This window comes from Musa acuminata, chromosome BXJ1-10, assembly GCF_036884655.1.
Source record: "Musa acuminata AAA Group cultivar baxijiao chromosome BXJ1-10, Cavendish_Baxijiao_AAA, whole genome shotgun sequence".
Classification (NCBI taxonomy): domain Eukaryota; kingdom Viridiplantae; phylum Streptophyta; class Magnoliopsida; order Zingiberales; family Musaceae; genus Musa; species Musa acuminata.
The window spans coordinates 17718389-17736857 of NC_088336.1; the positions used below are offsets into that span (position 1 = coordinate 17718389).

General features: G+C 38.2%; 1 protein-coding gene, 1 long non-coding RNA gene and 1 pseudogene across 2 annotated transcripts; 2 read left to right on the forward strand and 1 right to left on the reverse strand.

Annotated features, from left to right (window-relative positions):
* Positions 1-960: 960 nt before the first annotated feature.
* Positions 961-17687, forward strand: LOC135595126 (glutamyl-tRNA(Gln) amidotransferase subunit B, chloroplastic/mitochondrial-like; annotated as a pseudogene).
* On the forward strand, positions 2794-4071 carry LOC135595276 (uncharacterized). Its single transcript, XR_010480320.1, has 3 exons — positions 2794-2994; positions 3093-3290; positions 4003-4071. It is a non-coding gene; the product is annotated as an uncharacterized LOC135595276 (long non-coding RNA).
* LOC135595275 (polygalacturonase-like) lies at positions 6072-8063 on the reverse strand. Its single transcript, XM_065085996.1, has 4 exons — positions 7389-8063; positions 7019-7308; positions 6717-6945; positions 6072-6579 (listed from the first exon to the last, which is right to left on the reverse strand). The coding sequence occupies exons 1-4, from the start codon at positions 7992-7994 to the stop codon at positions 6361-6363; spliced, it is 1344 nt and encodes a 447-aa protein (XP_064942068.1). The 5' UTR covers positions 7995-8063; the 3' UTR covers positions 6072-6360.
* Positions 17688-18469: the final 782 nt, after the last annotated feature.

Sequence of the window (18469 nt, forward strand, 5' to 3'; positions counted from 1 at the left end):
ATGCCGAAAGCTGGTCGGCATGGCTTCACATTGAGGAGTCATGGGACAGCCTCCCTTATGGGCTGAAGGGAGAGGTTGTTGGGCTGGCAGCCCACAAATTCAGCCCATAGTGGGCTTGGGCAGCCCACAGCTCACCCCCTCTTAACCTAACCCTAATTAACATTAGGGGGGTTGTGGTGGCTGCATTTTGGAGTCCGAAAAAGGCATAAATAGGGCAGCAACATGGGAGAAGGAAACAGCCATGAGATTCCAAAGAAAAGGAGGAAAATAAGGCAGAAAAGGAAAGAAAGAAAGGGAAGAGGACAAGGACAACGCAGAGAGGCTGTTCTCAATCATCTAGTAGTGTTCTATCTTAGGTTAGATCAAATCTACAGTAGACTCTTGCTATGATTACTTGGGGAGGTTTTAGATATTGTGGGCAGTGACGTTATCCTTGTATCCCAGTTGTTCTCTTGAGATTGTTGCTAGGGTTTAGGGCAAGAGATTGAGATTGTATATTCATTATTCTCATAGTGGATTATCTCTAGTTTGTCTTGTGGTTTTTACCCTTCACATTGGAGGGGTTTTCCACGTATATCTTGGTGTTCTGTTTGATTGTGCTTCCATTTAATTCTGCTGTGTATTATGGTCTTCTAGTATTTGTTCATATACAAAGGTTATTCATGTTTATATCCCCATCACAAACGACAACTAAAACAAGTGTAGAACAAAAAATTCATGGATATGAAACTATTATTGGTATAGATACCCATGTGCAACTATTAACCCTTACCAAAGCATTCTGCAGCTGCCCTTACCTCTATGGATCATAACCAAACACTACTGTTTGTCCTGTCTGCATGGGACATCCTGGTACTCTACTACTTTTGAACTACAAGGTCATTGAATTTGCTATGAAACTTAGCCTTGCACTCAACTACAGATTGTCCATGACCTCCAAGATTCTCCCTAAAGGATACCAAATATCATAATTTGACATCCCGATAGCAATTAAAGGGTTCATTGATTTGGATCTTCCAGTTGAGTTTGGTGGTGGTCATAGAAGGTTTGGGATAACTAGAGTTCATATGGAAGAAGTTGCAGGAAAACTAATTCACTCAGAAACGGGGAGTTATTCCCATGTCAGTTTCTCTCGTTATACTTGGAACTATTTGTAGTTTGCTAACATGATATTTGCATGGTGATATCAAATGCTTTGTGGGGCTGTTTTGGCAGGTGGATCTGAATAGGGCATGGGTGGCTTTACTGGAGATTTTCTCTGAGCCCGATATGAGGAGTGGACTTGAGGCTGCAGAATATGCTGCAGAGATAGAGAGGCTGGTTAGGTATCTTGGAATAAGCATTGGAAATATGCAGGAAGGTTCACTTCGTTGTGTTGTAAATATTTTTGTCCGTCCAATAGGACAATCAAATTTTGGAACAAAGGTGCTATTTGCTTATTTCATAATCCACATGGTCTACTATTAGTCTTTCATATAAATAAAACACAGAGTCCTTGTCATCTAGTGTTGACCGGGGTTTTTCTTCTCTTTCATCGGTAGATAAAAGTAGTTGTAACCTTGCAATAGGTCAACATTTCACCATGCAGAAGCATTTTTTTTTGCCAATTTAACTCCTGTTAGTTTAATACTGGTTATCTACTCTTTCACCAGCATTAATCCAGTCTTAACACTCTTTTAAGCCTCACACTGATTGAGTAATTCAAGGGCAGTGGTACAGTAACATGGTTTTTGACTTTGTAGGGATATATATAATACATGCAATTTTACATGGGTATATAGGATATTTCATAAAGTTACAGGGTTACACTAGAAAATTTTTCTAAACAAAATTAATATACTGTAATAAAGAAAGATAAACAGAGAAACATAACAATGTATATGTGCTTCCATGCTAACATATGTATAGGTTACTAAAATGGCTTGTGATATTGAAACCCTCTAAAATATATGTAATGTTAGCAAAATGTTTTGTCTAACCTATATCATGCCATAGGAAGACCACTGGACGTTAGTTGGGCTTATAATAAGATCGCAAATACTTCCTAAAATAATTAATAAAATGACAAAATTATTCCAAAAATTACAGGAAAAATGCTATAAGTATCACTAAGAGTCGTTACAATGTAAATATGCCCTCTTCTTTCCTAATTTTATTAGGAGTGCAATTTGAAGGTCTTTCCCATCCTGACTTGTACTAGGATTGGACTTCTCTTTCCTATCTTTGTCTGCTTCTCTGAATCTTTATGAATGCCCTTTTTTTTAATTATTAGGCTCTATTGGGCTGTAACATGCTGAACCAATCAAAAATGTTGGCCCATCAAGAAGGCTGATCCATGGCCAATTAAGCTCAGGTTATGCATAAACTTGATTTAAACTGGTCCTCGATAGGGTTCCAGGGTCAATTAACAGTGTATCAATTTATTATTTTATTTATTAAAGATGTATTATTTGACCGTGCTTCTATTTGGTTATAACTGTTGCTTGATATAGCACAAATGATCTTAAATTTTTATCACAGAGATTGATGGTTAGCACACTTTTGCTTGTTGCATTCACAGGTTGAAATAAAGAACATGAATTCATTTTCTGCAATGAATAGGGCCATAGATTATGAGATCTCAAGACAGGTTCTTCTTCATAGCCAAGGTCAAAGTGATCAAATTGTACAAGAAACTCGTTTATGGGAAGAAGGTGCTCAGGTTGTCATCTTCCTTCTAGTACATAACTCCATCTCCATCAGTTGTACATGTAATTTTTTATATTTAAACGTGACTTTTTCTGTTTGCAGAAAACTTTTACAATGAGGAAAAAGGAAGGACTAGCAGATTACAGATATTTTCCTGAGCCTGACCTACCTGAAGTTATTCTGACAAAAGACTATGTTGACAAAATTCAACAAGTTTTGCCTGAGCTCCCAGAAGCAAAACGCAGACGATATGAAAAATTGGGTCTCAACATGCAAGATGTTCTCTTTCTTGCCAATGACAATCATGTAAGTATCAATTATGAATGGTAAGTAACTATAGAAATATTAGCTATTTTTTGTTAAGCTGGTAAAAGATGGCCACACTGAGCATATAAATTTCTCAGGTTGCTGAATTTTTTGATGCTTCTGTTGAGAATGGTGCTGATGCAAAGTTGGCTGCCAACTGGATTATGGGCGACATTGCAGCTTTTCTGAAGAATGAATGACTTTCAATGAATGAAATCAAATTAACACCAGTAGAGCTTTCTGAGTTAATAACTTCAATAAAAAATGGAACCATTAGTGGGAAGATTGGGAAGGAGGTAAAAGTGTGATCTTTTGCACTTCCTTGGTATGAACATTTTATTCAATACTTTTATTATGGCACATCTGATGTAAATGAAACTGTCGATAACTAACTAGCTACTTGTCTCATCAAGAAAAATGGTTGTGGTCTCCTAATTTTTTTCTTTATTGTCACATTTTCACTACCTGGTGTGTTAAGCTAATTGTTACTTGTTGGCATTCTCACTAAGAATCTGACTTTAATTAAGCATACTATGTTTCTTTTCGGAGAAACAATCAATCGTTTGTTATTTCTCTTTTGCCTTGTGCTTTGACCTTAAATCTTATGTGATATCACATTTTTAATTGGGTTAAATGCTTTCTGATAAGTTTTCTAAGAACATGATAATATCAGAAAAGTCATTATATTGATAAATAACTTATATATGATAAAGTCGTTTGGCTTTATATCTGTTGATCACACTGAGTAGCTCTCTCATATATCCTCCTACCAAATAACTCACAAACTACAACCAAACCAACAAGACTGCAATTTATTTATTTATGCTCTTACTGTGGTGGCTTTTATAGGAAAGGATGCTAGTGTTGTTCCGATGTATGCATTCATGTGTCACATGCTAAAACATCCATACATGGAGTTCAAATAACACATTGTGTGCATCACAAAAGTTTAGTGATGTCTCATTTTACCCCTTTTTTTCATTAGTTTTATTGATTCAATGTCCGCAGATACTTTTTGAGCTTTTTTCAAAAGGTGGAACGGTAAAGTCATTGATAGAAGAGAAGGATTTAGTTCAGGCAAGTATAGTTTACACTTCTGTTCAGATGCATGATAACATTAGATAATTTACTGATGCGAACAATTCCAGTTAACTTCTAAGCTTTTTTTCTGCATATTTTGACATATTTTCATGCCTTTTACACTTCTGTTCAAATGCATGATAACATTAGATAATTTACTGATGCGAACAATTCCAGTTAACTTCTAAGCTTCTTTTATGCATGTTTTGACATATTTTCATGTCTTTTACATTTCTATTCAGATGCATGATAACATTAGATAATTTACTGATGCGAACAATTCCAGTTAACTTCTAAGCTTCTTTTCTGCATATTTTGACATATTTTCATGCCTTTTACACTTCTGTTCAGATGCATGATAACATTAGATAATTTACTGATGCGAACAATTCCAGTTAACTTCTAAGCTTCTTTTCTACATATTTTGACATATTTTCATGCCTTAAATAGTGAGTCACTGAAACAAGTGATCTTTTCTACATATTTTGACATATTTTCATTCCTTAAATAGTGAGTCACTGAAACAAGTGATGCACTTAGCACATGTAGTTTTTGTGTATGCCCCACAATCCAACTAAGGAGCTTATATGATTTTGGAAATCATTGTTCTTCTCAATATTAAAGAGAGATGATGTAGTCCGTGCATATGCATCTGGTTATCAACCAAATGATAACTAAGTCTAGTATTTCTTAGTCTCTTCAGGATTTTAAACAACGAAACTATTAGATGTGGTAAAGTTGCTTTACACATTTGAGTTCTAGTAATTCTGAACAAATAGCGCTTGTTATTGTAAGCAGTTACACAATTTGTTTTTATTTTCAATTGTCTGTAGTAGACCTTTAATTGTTTCCATTTTAGATTTTTTTGCTTCATATGTAGTAGTAGACGAGGATGAGTGCTAGGCATGTTCTAACAATTATTTCAAGTCAAAAAATGCGTTCCACATGCAATGAGACTGTGTCTGGACATGTGATAGGCCTTATAAATATTGGTTTAAAGGGATACTTTTGAAATCCATGTATTAGCTCGATTAATGCATGCAGCCGTCTCCTTTTACATCAACTTCTGACATGTACGTCTTCAACTCTGTTTAAGAGTTTTTTTTTTTGTTAAATAACAAGTGATAACTTACGATTTGTGATTATACTCGAAACAACTTTTTGATTTGAAAAATAACTGCTAAAGTACTAGCACTGCTGAAACATTAAAAAAACAAGATAGATGTGTACCTTGCGAAACTTTGTATATCATTTGTGATTTCTGGTTCAAATTACTGTAATTCTCGGTTGAAAACCACTGTCTTGAATATGGTTTTAAAGTTTTAACCTCGGTTTTGAACAAAATCCTCGCTGATAAATTAAATTAAGGGAACTGACAAAAATTGAAAAGCTTGATGAATTAGTATTTATCTGTCGTGCCCATCTTCTCGCATTAGTTTCGTTTCGTGACACAAGTGATGAAAAGAATAGAAGATAAGAACAATTACTGAAGAAGCTTTATTGAAGAAATGAAAAATGCTTCAATGCATTAACATTTTCCGTCTCCTATTTATACAGATTAGAATACAAAAAGTAATGAGGTTGATTCATTTTTTGTCCACAAATAGGTGAGAGTACATCCATCAACTATTTATATCTATTTTGTTAGTATAAATGGTGGCCCAAAATTTTCTTTATCCATCAACTATTTATATCTATTTTGTTATTATAAATGGTGGCCCAAAATTTTCTTTTTCCTTTTGAAGCCTCAACGCGTTATTATAGTGTAAATGTTTAGACGACCAACTAATCGACGGATGCATTTTCATGGTCTATGTTTACAATAGTCTGATGTTTACTCCGGGCATTGCCTCAACACGTTTTCCTTTTGAAGTCTTACGACATGCATTTTCTTAGAATTTACATGTTAATGTCTTGCTAATTGGTGAGGTCTTACGATGATTTGGCAAGCTCATATTGGTTTAATGCAAACTGTTTAACCTTAATTTCAGATTTCTTCTACTGTGGATCCAGGAGTATGCTTCAGAAACAATTAGATGCCGAATCCGAGCTTAATGTACCCTCCTTTTTTTTTTTGCTTTTATAGGAGAATATTTTCTGTGCTGCTTAATCTGAAGCCTTCCTTTAACATCAGATATTGTAATTTTGGTGAACAAGTGAGCATATATATTGATGTATGCATTAAATTATGTCATCCAAGTAGCCATCTGTGTCTGAGTCGTCTACATGTAGTGCTACAACTGTTATGTATGAGCTGCGTGGTAATGCTGCAACCGGAGTTCGCCATCATAGACAACTTGGCGGCACGACGAAGCCGGAGGCGGTGCCATCGGCGTGCTTACAGGATGATTCCGCCGCCGTGTTCCCGTAGGTGAGCTTGATGTCCTGTAACCCGATTCCGGTGCAGGGGTTGCTGGCGCTGCAGTCGAAGTTGACCGCCACTTCCGATGCAGACGATCCATGAATGTCATTGTACGTCACGCCACTGATCCTGACGCCGGAACTCTGTGGGGAAAGACGGTTAGCTTAACACGACTCATGTCGTCGTTGTTCCTCTCTTATTTCCTTTTTTCTTCAACTGATGAAACATATGCAGAGGTAGGTGATGGCGATGGCGATGGCGATAGCGATGGTCAACTCACCTGGTCGGGGCATCCTCTGTCGCCGGGGCAGTAGTTCTGGTCGATGATGATGGGGTTTTGGACGTTCTGCATCACGGCGTGCTCGAACACCACCCCCTTCACGAACCCCTGGCTCGGCCTCCCCCATGTCTTTATCCGCAGCCCATTCTCCGTCCCCGTGAACACCGCCGTGTTCACCGTCACGTTCTCCACCCCCTCCTCGTCGTACTCCTTCCCCAGGCTCCCGATGCTGTGGCCACCGCATCAGGTCAGCTTCGTCTCAGCTAATGGTACACTGGTTTCTGCTTGCAGTGCTTATTTACCTTATGCCGTGGCCTGGGCCGCACGCCACCTGTTCGATCCACAGGTTAGTGGTGCCGGGCCCGACGGAGATGCAGTCGTCGCCGGTCTTGATGCTGGCCCCGGTAATCGTCACGTGGCTCGACCCTTGGACGTGGATGCCGTCGGTGTTGGGGCTGTTCCCCGGTGCCGTGATCTTGACGTTCTGCACTGTCACGCCATCGCAGCCGTCGATCACGATGTGGTATAGCTCGCTGTCCGTCGATGTCAGCCCGCTGATCGTGATGTCCTTCGAGTTCCTGAACGTTAGCGACTGCATAGGCAGAAGACGATCGATTCATCTTTATCATTTATCATTCGAAGTAGATTGCGAGTGTAACATGATTAGCTCACCGAGGCTCCGGCGGCGCAGCTACGTCCGACGGCCTTGCAGGCCCAGAGGGAGGATCCGCGGCCGTCGACGGTCCCGCCGTACACCGACACGCCCTCGACGTGGTGGAACACGAGCCAGTCGCCAGCCCCGCCGAGATCGGACGGCGAGACGAGCGTCCCGTCGATCTGGACGGTGATCTTGCTGCTGCTGCATGGGCCAGCGAAGGTGGCTTGGCCGACCAAGAAGTCCCCGGCCGGCACGTACATGGTGGCCGACCCCGCCGAGCCGCAGGCCGCTTCCCATGCAGCGAGCAGCGACTTGGTCGAGTCGGTCCGGCCATCTGACTTGGCGCCGTAATCGGCAATGTTGTATGCTGCTTCCCCATACGACACAAGGTCGTCGAAGACGACCACGAGGAGGAGAACGATGAAGCTCCTGAGCTGAGCCATGAAAGCACCGCAGCCTCTACTGAAACCAATACACTCGGTGGAGGTGTTGGAGAGCTTGATGAATGGACTGCTGATATTTATAGGGTTCGTGTGAAGGTGTTTGTGTTGGTGGCTGAAGGATGAAGGACGAAGCAAACACAGCCCGAGATTTACGAGGGAACACTCCCTCAGGTGCATGCATGTGAGAGAATGCTGTATTTTATTAGCATTTCTGCTTTTGGATTCTTGGGTTTGGCATTTTTAGAAGACAAGTAGGCACTAGAAAACGGGTTCTTCGATCCGTCAAAGGAGAAGAAATCCAAGAATACCATGTGCACTTGGTGTTGAAAGTCAACCGAGGTAGGAACACGGTGAGACCATTTCGGTTGCTGCAATCAAGATCTCGATGGCAACTGCTGCTGCCATTCTTGAACTCGGGTTTAGCTTGCAAGTCATCTGATTGGGTTCTGCATTCTTGTTGGAAGAGCTAATCGAGTTTGAGTGGCACGAACTGGTTGATAAGAAAGGCATCAAACCTCGTCATGCACTGTGACAAATTTAGATGAGTGGAGATGAAGGCGGCATTAATTTGAGATGTTAAAGTCAAAGAAGTAACATTTCCGTCAACCATAGGAAATATTGGACTCTAAGTGTGGTTTTTTGTTCCTTGGTTAATCGGTATACCCCAAAGTCACAAGCCACCAAATGTTAAAGTCAAAGAAGTAACATTTCCGTAAACCATAGGAAATGTTCCTTTCTCGGCTTAATTGTCATTCACAATTTTGCATGATATCATCATTTACCATCTCATTCTTTTATAAATCATGATACATGTGCGCTACCAAAAAGTCTCTCACCCACAAGATATTCAATTAGTAGACTCCCTCAACAAAGTCTCTCGCCCATAAGATATTCAATTTCATTGGTCAAATATTAACATCCTTCATAGAAGCTCAATCTTACGAGGGCATGATAGAAGATCATGATAAAGGCACACATTGAATAGCATTCATGCTTCCTTATATCCTCGATCAATCTATAATTAAGGATCAATCGTATATTTGAATAACTTATGTGTGATTTGGGTGATTAATCGAGGAAAATCTCTCTATAAAAACTTGTATAAATACTTATTACCTCAATGAATAAAATTCATCTCTTTCACAATCTATTCTTTAATTCTATATTCAACACATATATAACATAAAGGGCTATCATCCTCCGTTACATTATCAACTCTCCAATTATGATGATAATCTTAACCAAAACAACTTAGAAAATTACTTCAACCACGATAATCACTATAACTATATATGTAGTTCCGATGTCCTAGTAATAATAATTAATAAAAAAATTATTTGACAACTCAATAAAAAAATTGGATATACAATAAACCTTTATTGATCTCACCCCAAGCCAACTACCAGACTCAATATACACGATAAATCATTTGTGTTTATTAATACACACACGAAAATATGACATTAAGGTAGGTAGGAGTCATTAATTGGTTGTTCAATTCGATTCATCTATGCCAATCTAAATCAAGCCTATCTCATTCTTCTTTACCCGCATCCTCTTGCTCTCTTATTTGAACTCTCTCTCTCTCTCTCTCTCTCTCTCTCTCCTTTGATCCCTGATGAACTTATCGATATACTGAGATAAAATTAACCTCCTCAACTTGTATAAATACTTGTTACCACAATGAATAACTGATGTGTGATTAAGGATCAATCAATCTATAATTAAGGATCAATCGTATATTTGAATAACTGATGTGTGATTTGAGTGATTAATCGACGAAAATCTCTCTATCAAAACTTGTATAAACACTTATTACCTCAATGAATAAAATTCATCTCTTTCACAATCTATTCTTCGATTCTATATTAAACACATATATAACATAGAGGGATGCTTGGCATTTTTCTGAAGCTATTCTCTGTCTAATAAACCCAATTATTTTTCGATCTAACCTCTTTCACTCATCATCTGTCATAGTTGTGGGTTTTGCACTATCCCCCTACAAAGGTCAATACAAATCTTTGTAATATAAAAGATATTATATTCTTGATTTCCATATTATCTAATTGTTTCCATTCAAACTAATCATGCGAGAAACATTACTGGCCTCCATGTTCAAATACAAAAATTAAATCACCAAAACCCCTTGCTCTGATACCAATTGATGGGGATATAAATAGGAATAACCTTTGTATATGAACAAATATTAGAAGACCATAATACGCAGCGGAATTAAATGGAAGCACAATCAAACAGAACACCAAGATATACGTGGAAAACCCCTTCAATGTGAAGGGTAAAAACCACAGGGCAAACTAGAGATAATCCACTATGAGAATAATGAATATACAAATCTCAATCTCTTGCCCTAAACCCTAGCAACAATCTCAAGAAAATAACTGGAATACAAATATCACGTCACTGCCCACAATATCTAAAACCTCCCTAAGTAATCACAGCAAGAGTCTACTGTAGATTTGATCTAATCTGAGATAGAACACTGCTAGATGATTGAGAACAGCCTCTCTGTGTTGTCCTTGTCTTCTTCCCTTTCTTTCTCTTCCTTTTCTGCCTTGTTTTCCTCCTTTTTTTTGGAATCCCGTGGTTGTTCTCTTCTCCCACGTTGCTGCCCTATTTATTTCTTTTTCTGCCTCCAAAATGCAGCCTCCACACTCCCCCTAATGTTAATTAGGGTTAGGTTAAGAGGGAGTGAGCTGTGGGCTACCCAAGCCCACTATGGGCTGAATTTGTGGGCTGCCAGCCTAACAACCTCCCCCTTCAGCCCATAAGGGAGGATGTCCCATGACTCCTCAATGTGACGTCATGCTGACCAGTTGTTGGCATATCTCCTGTCCTTCTTTTGGTAAAGTTTTTGTCAACATGTCTGCTCCGTTATCATCTGTGTGAATTTTTTGAAGCTGCAACTGCTTCTCTTCAAATATATTTCGAATCCAATGGTATCTGACATCTATATGCTTTGACTTGGAATGAAACATTGGGTTCTTACACAAATGGATGACACTCTGGCTGTCACAATGCACCACATAATTTTTCTGTTTCAGCCCCAATTCTTGTAAGAATTCTGTCATCCATAACATTTCTTTGCATACCTCTATAGCAGCAATATATTCTGCTTTTGTGGTGGAGAGAGCAACACACCTTTGCAACCTGGATTGCCATGACACAGCTCCCCCTACAAAAGTAAGTACATAACCTGAAGTAGACTTTCTCGTATCTATATCTCTTGCCATAACTGCATCTGTGTAACCTGTCAACACATGTGGTACATCTCCAAAGCTTAAACAAACCTTAGAGCTCCCTTTGAGATATCTAAAAATCAATTTCACTGCTGCCCAGTGCTCTTTGCCTGGATTTGCAAGAAATCTGCTAGTAACACCCACTGCATATGCGATGTCTGACCTCGTACATATCATTGCATACATTAAATTTTCAACTGCTGAAGCATAAGGAACCTTTTGCATTTTCTCCTCCTCCACATTACTCGATGGACTCTATTCTGAGCACAACTTGAAGTGACCTGCAAGAGGAGAACCAACTGGTTTTGCATTGCTCATATTGAATCTTTCCAATATCTTCTCGATGTATTTCTCCTGTGACAACCAAATCTTTTTATTTTTCCTATTACGGGAAATCTGCATACCTAGTATTTGCTTTGCTGGCCCCATGTCCTTCATTGCAAAAGACTCACTCAGTTCCTTCTTCAACCTGTCAATTTTAGACATATTTTTCCCAAGAATAAGCATATCATCAACATAAAGTAAGAGAATAATAAAATCCTCACCAAACCATTTGGTGTATACACAATGATCTAAAGTCGTTCTTTTGTATCCATTTTCTATCATAAATGAATCAAACTTTCTGTACCACTGTCTTGGAGCTTGCTTTAGCCCATACAAGCTCTTCTTCAACTTGCAGACAAAATTATCTTTACCTTTGACTTTGAAGCCTTCTGGTTGCTCCATATAAATTTCCTCCTCCAAATCACCATGAAGGAAAGCTGTCTTCACATCTAACTGCTCAACCTCCAAGTCCTGTCTAGTAGCAATACCAAGAGCAACACGAATAGAAGACATTTTAACAACAGGAGAGAAAATCTCTTTAAAGTCAATACCTTTCTTTTGACCAAAGTCTTTCACAATCAATCTAGCTTTGTACTTCGGTTGAGAACAATATTCTTGAGTCTTCAATCTAAAAACCCACTTGTTCTTTAAGGCCTTCATTCCATTTGGTAGCAGCACCAAATCATAAGTGTGGTTCTTCTGAAGAGCATCCATCTCTTCCTGCATAGCAAGTAACCACTTCTCTTTCTTCTAACTTTCAACTGCTTCCTGGTAATTCTCTGGTTCACCTGCATCAGTAAGCATCACATACTTATCTGTAGAGTATCTTCTGGAAGGTTGACATTGTCTAGAAGATCTTCTAAACTAAAGTTCTGTTGGAACTTGCTCTCCTACTTCTTCTTGCTCAACATGTCCTGTAGGTATATCAATATCAAGCTCTACACTATCTTCTTGCACATCTCCCCCATCACCGTGATATATTGGAGGAATAACTGGGTCACAATCTGCTAATCCTTTGCAAAAGTCTTGGCCGATGTCTTCCTCTTCAAATCTTCAAAGGTTTGATCCTCAAAGAAGACTACATCTCTTCTTTTGAACACCTTCTGCTTTTCTGGATCCCAAAGCCTGTAACCAAAATGATCATGTGAGTAGCCAAGAAAAATACATTCTTTAGTCTTACCATCCAGCTTGGACCTCTCATTGTTTGGAATATGTGCAAATGCGCGATAACCAAACACTTTTAAATGCTTGTAGGAAACATCTTTCCCTGACCATACATACTCTGCAATATCACCATCTTGGGATGTACATGTTGATAAGTTGATCACATCAACTGCAGTCCTCAAAGCCCTTTGTGACATTTCTTTCCACTAGCTATAACAAGAGAACCCTTACTGAGCTTCCATTACCCTTTGTGAAATCAGCTTTCATAGTCTTCATCATCTAGTCTTCCATCTGAAATAAAATTCAGCCTCAAGTCAATCACATGCCTCACATCCTTAAGCACCAACTTGCAGTCAAGGTTGGTCATTAAATGGATATCACCCATGCCTATGATGTCTGTTGTGCCATAGTTGCCCATCTTGACAACACCGAAATTTTTCAGACCTGTATGTAGCAAAAAACTCTCTCCGTGGTGTAGCATGATAAGAAGCACCTGTGTCAATCACCCACTCAAGATCCTGACACACACAAGAAAAAATATCATCAGAAGGAGACAAAATCAAATAATCACCACCCTGCATTATAGCTATGATATTATCTTTAGACTCTATAGACTCCACTTCTTTTCCCTTTTTCTTGCTCTTCTTAGGTTGTTTACATTGGTTCTTGTAATGTCCTTTCTCACCACAATTATAGCAAACAATATCTTTTCTTGATCTTGACTTGCTTCTACCCATGCGTGAACTACTTCTAGACTTTGACCTTCCTCTGTTCTCTGAGATAAGTGTCTGTGAATCATTCTGAGATGTTGCCGAAGTCTTTCTTCTCAACTCCTCATTCAACAAACTGCTTGTTACTTGACTCATAGTGACAACACCATCTGGCGCAGAATTACTGAGAGAAACCACCAGTGTCTCCCAACTTTCTGGTAATGAACTGAGAAGTAACAATGCCTGCAACTCATCATCAAGAGATATTTTCATAGAGGATAACTGGTTAGTAATACTCTGCATTTCATTCAAATGCTCAGCAATAGAAGCACCCTCTCTATATTTTAGGTTCACAAGTTTTCAGATCAAGAAAGCTTTGTTGCCAGTTGTTTTTCTTTCATAGAGACTTTCCAACTTTTTCCATAAAATATGTAGAAATTTCAGTAGAAACATAATGAAAGACACTATCATCAAGCCACTGTCTAATAAACCCGATTGTTTTTCGATCTAACCTCTCCCACTCATCATCTGTCATAGTTGCCGGTTTTGGACGATCCCCTTGTAAAGGTCCATACAAATCTTTGAAATACAAGAGATCTTCCATTCTTGGTTTCCATATCATCAAATTGTTTCCATTCAAACTAATCATACGAGAAACATTACTGGCCTCCATGTTCAAATATAAAAATTAAATCACCAAAACCCCCTGCTCTGATACCAATTGATGGGGATATAAACAGGAATAATCTTTGTATATGAACAAATACTAGAAGACTATAATACGCAGCGGAATTAAATGGAAGCATAATCAAACAGAACACCAAGATATACGTGGAAAGCCCCTCCAATGTGAAGGGTAAAAACCACGGGGCAAACAAGAGATAATCCACTATGAGAATAATGAATATACATATCTCAATCTCTTGCCCTAAACCCTAGCAACAATCTCAAGAGAATAACTGGGATACAAGGATCAAGTCACTGCCCACAATATCTAAAACCTCCCCAAGTAATCACAGCAAGAGTCTACTATAGATTTGACCTAACCTGAGATAGAACACTGCTAGATGATTGAGAACAACCTCTCTGCGTTGTCCTTGTCTTTTTCCCTTTCTTTCTCTTCCTTTTCTACCTTGTTTTCCTCATTTTCTTTGAAATCTCATGGTTGTTCTCTTCTCCCACGTTGCTGCCCTATTTATGTCTTTTTCTGCCTCCAAAACACAGCCTCCATAACCCCCCTAATGTTAGTTAGGGTTAGGTTAAGAGGGGGTGAGCTGTGGGCTGCCCAAGCCCACTATGGACTTAATTTGTGGGCTGCCAGCCTAACAATTCCCAGGTCAGTTTCTCTTGTTATACTTGGATGTATTTGTAGTTTGCTAACATGATATATGCATGGTGATATCAAATGCTTTGTGGGGCTGTTTTGGCAGGTGGATCTGAATAGGGCAGGGGTGCCTTTACTGGAGATTGTCTCTGAGCCCGATATAAGGAGTGGACTTGCGGTTGCAGAATATGCTGCAGAGATAGAGAGGCTGGTTAGGTATCTTGGAATAAGCATTGGAAATATGCAAGAAGGTTCACTTCGTTGTGATGTAAATATTTTTGTCCGTCTAGTAGGACAATCAAATTTTGGAACAAAGGTACTATTTGCTTATTTCATAATCCACATGGTCTACTGTTAGTCTTTCATATAAATAAAACACAGAGTCCTTGTCATCTAGTGTTGACCGGGGTTTTTCTTCTCTTTCATCGGTAGATAAAAGTAGTTGTAACCTTGCAACAGGTCAACATTTCACCATGCAGGAGCATTTTTTTTCCCCAATTTAACTCCTGTTAGTTTAATACTGGTTACCTACTCTTTCAGCAGCATTAATCCAGCCTTAACACTCTTTTAAGTCTCACACTGACCGAGTAATTCAAGGGCAGTGGTACAGTAACATGGTTTTTGACTTTGTAGGGATATATATAATATATGCAATTTTACATTGGTATATTGGATATTTCATGAAGTTACAGGGTTACACTAGAAAATTTTTCTAAACAAAATTAATATACTGTAATAAAGAAAGATAAACAGAGAAACACAACAATTTATATATGCTTATAATCTAACATATGTATAGGTTGCTAAAATGGCTTGTGATATTTATTTTTGAACCCTCATTATTCCATGAAATCCCATGAAAAGTGATTTTGAAACCCTCTAAAATATATGTACTGTTAGTAAAATGTTTTGTCTAACCTATATCATGCCATAGGAAGACCACTGGACGCTAGTTGGGCTTATAATAAGATCGCAAATACTTCCTAAAATAACTACTAAAATGATAAAATTATTCCAAAAATTACAGGAAAAATACTATAAGTATCACCAAGATTCGTTACAATGTAAATCTGCCTTCTTCTTTCCAAATTTTTTTAGGAGTGCAATTTGAAGGTCTTTCCCATCCTTACTTATACTAGGATTGGGCTTCTCTTTCCTATCTTTGTCTGCTTCTTCTAATCTCTGTAAACGTCCTTTTTTTTTATTATTATTAGGCTCTATTGGGCTATAACATGCTGAACCAACCAAAAATGTTGGCCCCTTCAATGATCAAGAAGGCTGATCCATGACCAATTAGGCCCAGGTTATGCATAAACTTGAATTAAACTAGTCCTCCATAGGGTTCCAGGGTCAATTAACAGTGTATCAGTTTATTATTTTATTTATTAAAGATTTATTATTTGACCATTGTTAGTGCTTCTATTTGGTTATAACTGTTGCTTGATATAGCACAAATGATCTTAAATTTTTATCACAGAGATTGATGGTTAGCACACTTTTGCTTGTTGCATTCACAGGTTGAAATAAAGAACATGAATTCATTTTCTGCAATGAATAGGGCCATAGATTATGAGATCTCAAGACAGGTTCTTCTTCATAGCCGAGGTCAAAGTGATCAAATTGTACAAGAAACTCGTTTATGGGAAGAAGGTGCTCAGGTTGTCATCTTCCTTCTAGTACGTAACTCCATCTCCATCAGTTGTACATGTAATTTTTTATATTTAATCGTGACTTTTTCTGTTTGCAGAAAACTTTTACAATGAGGAAAAAGGAAGGACTAGCAGAGTACATATATTTTCCTGAGCCTGACCTACCTGAAGTTATTCTGACAAAAGACTATGTTGACAAAATTCAACAAGTTTTGCCTGAGCTCCCAGAAGCAAAACGCAGACGATATGAAAAATTGGGTGTCAACATGCAAGATGTTCTCTTTCTTGCCAATGACAATCATGTAAGTATCAATTATGAATGGTAAGTAACTTTAGAAATAGTAGCTATTTTTTGTTAAGCTGGTAAAAGATGGCCACACTGAGCATATAAATTTCTCAGGTTGCTGAATTTTTTGATGCTTCTGTTGAGAATGGTGCTGATGCAAAGTTGGCTGCCAACTGGATTATGGGCGACATTGCAGCTTTTCTGAAGAATGAATGACTTTCAATGAATGAAATCAAATTAACACCAGTAGAGCTTTCTGAGTTAATAACTTCAATAAAAAATGGAACCATTGGTGGGAAGATTGGGAAGGAGGTAAAAGTGTGATCTTTTGCACTTCCTTGGTATGAACATTTTATTCAATACTTTTATTATGGCACATCTGATGTAAAGGAAACTGTCGACATGTAAAGATAACTAACTAGCTACTTGTCTCATCAAGAAAAATGGTTGTGGTCTCCTAATTTTTTTCTTTATTGTCACATTTTCACTACCTGGTGTGTTAAGCTAATTGTTACTTGTTGGCATTCTCACTGGGAATCTGACTTTAATTAAGCATACTATGTTTCTTTTCGGAGAAACAATCAATCGTTGGTTATTTCTCTTTTGCCTTGTGCTTTGACCTTAAATCTTATGTGATATCACATTTTTAATTGGGTTAAATGCTCTTTCTGATAAGTTTTCTAAGAACATGATAATATCATAAAAGTCATTATATTGATAAATAACTTATATATCATAAAGTCGTTTGGCTTTATATCTGTTGATCACACTGAGTAGCTCTCTCATGTATCCTCCTACCAAATAACTCACAAACTACAACCAAACCAACAAGACTGCAATTTATTTATTTATGCTCTTACTGTGGTGGCTTTTATAGGAAAGGATGCTAGTGTTGTTCCTATGTATGCATTCATGTGTCACATGCTAAAACATCCATACATGGAGTTCAAATAACACACTGTGTGCATCACAAAAGTTTAGTGCTGTCTCATTTTACACCTTTTTTTCATTAGTTTTATTGATTCAATGTCCGCAGATACTTTTTGATCTTTTATCAAAAGGTGGAACGGTAAAGTCATTGATAGAAGAGAAGGATTTAGTTCACGCAAGTATAGTTTACACTTCTGTTCAGATGCATGATAACATTAGATAATTTACTGATGCGAACAATTCCAGTTAACTTCTAAACTTCTTTTCTGCATATATTTGACATATTTTCATGCCTTTTACACTTCTGTTCAGATGCATGATAACATTAGATAATTTACTGATGCGAACAATTCCAGTTAACTTCTAAGCTTCTTTTCTGCATATTTTGACATATTTTCATGCCTTTTACATTTCTGTTCAGATGCATGATAACATTAGATAATTTACTGAAGCGAACAATTCTAGTTAACTTCTAAGCTTCTTTTTTTGCATATTTTGACATATTTTCATGCCTTTTACACTTTCTGTTCAGATGCATGATAACATTAGATAATTTACTGATGCGAACAATTCCAGTTAACTTCTAAGCTTCTTTTTTGCATATTTTGACATGTTTTCAAAATATGTCTTGAAAACAATTCCACCGCAGGCCGCTTCCCATGCAGCGAGCAGCGACTTGGTCGAGTCGGTCCGGCCATCTGACTTGGCGCCGTAATCGGCAATGTTGTATGCTGATTCCCCATACGACACAAGGTCGTCGAAGACGACCACGAGGAGGAGAACGATGAAGCTCCTGAGCTGAGCCATGAAAGCACCGCAGCCTCTACTGAAACCAATACACTCGGTGGAGGTGTTGGAGAGCTTGATGAATGGACTGCTGATATTTATAGGGTTCGTGTGAAGGTGTTTGTGTTGGTGGCTGAAGGATGAAGGACGAAGCAAACACAGCCCGAGATTTACGAGGGAACACTCCCTCAGGTGCATGCATGTGAGAGAATGCTGTAT

Excerpts from the sequence above, each read along its gene's own strand:
- LOC135595275 (XM_065085996.1), bottom strand. The coding sequence starts at position 7,994 with ATGCACCTGAGGGAGTGTTCCCTCGTAAATCTCGGGCTGTGTTTGCTT. Across the intron at positions 6,946-7,018 it reads GGCCCAGGCCACGGCATAAG|CATCGGGAGCCTGGGGAAGG; the intron begins GTAAATAAGCAC and ends CGGTGGCCACAG. Across the intron at positions 6,580-6,716 it reads ACAGAGGATGCCCCGACCAG|AGTTCCGGCGTCAGGATCAG; the intron begins GTGAGTTGACCA and ends CTTTCCCCACAG.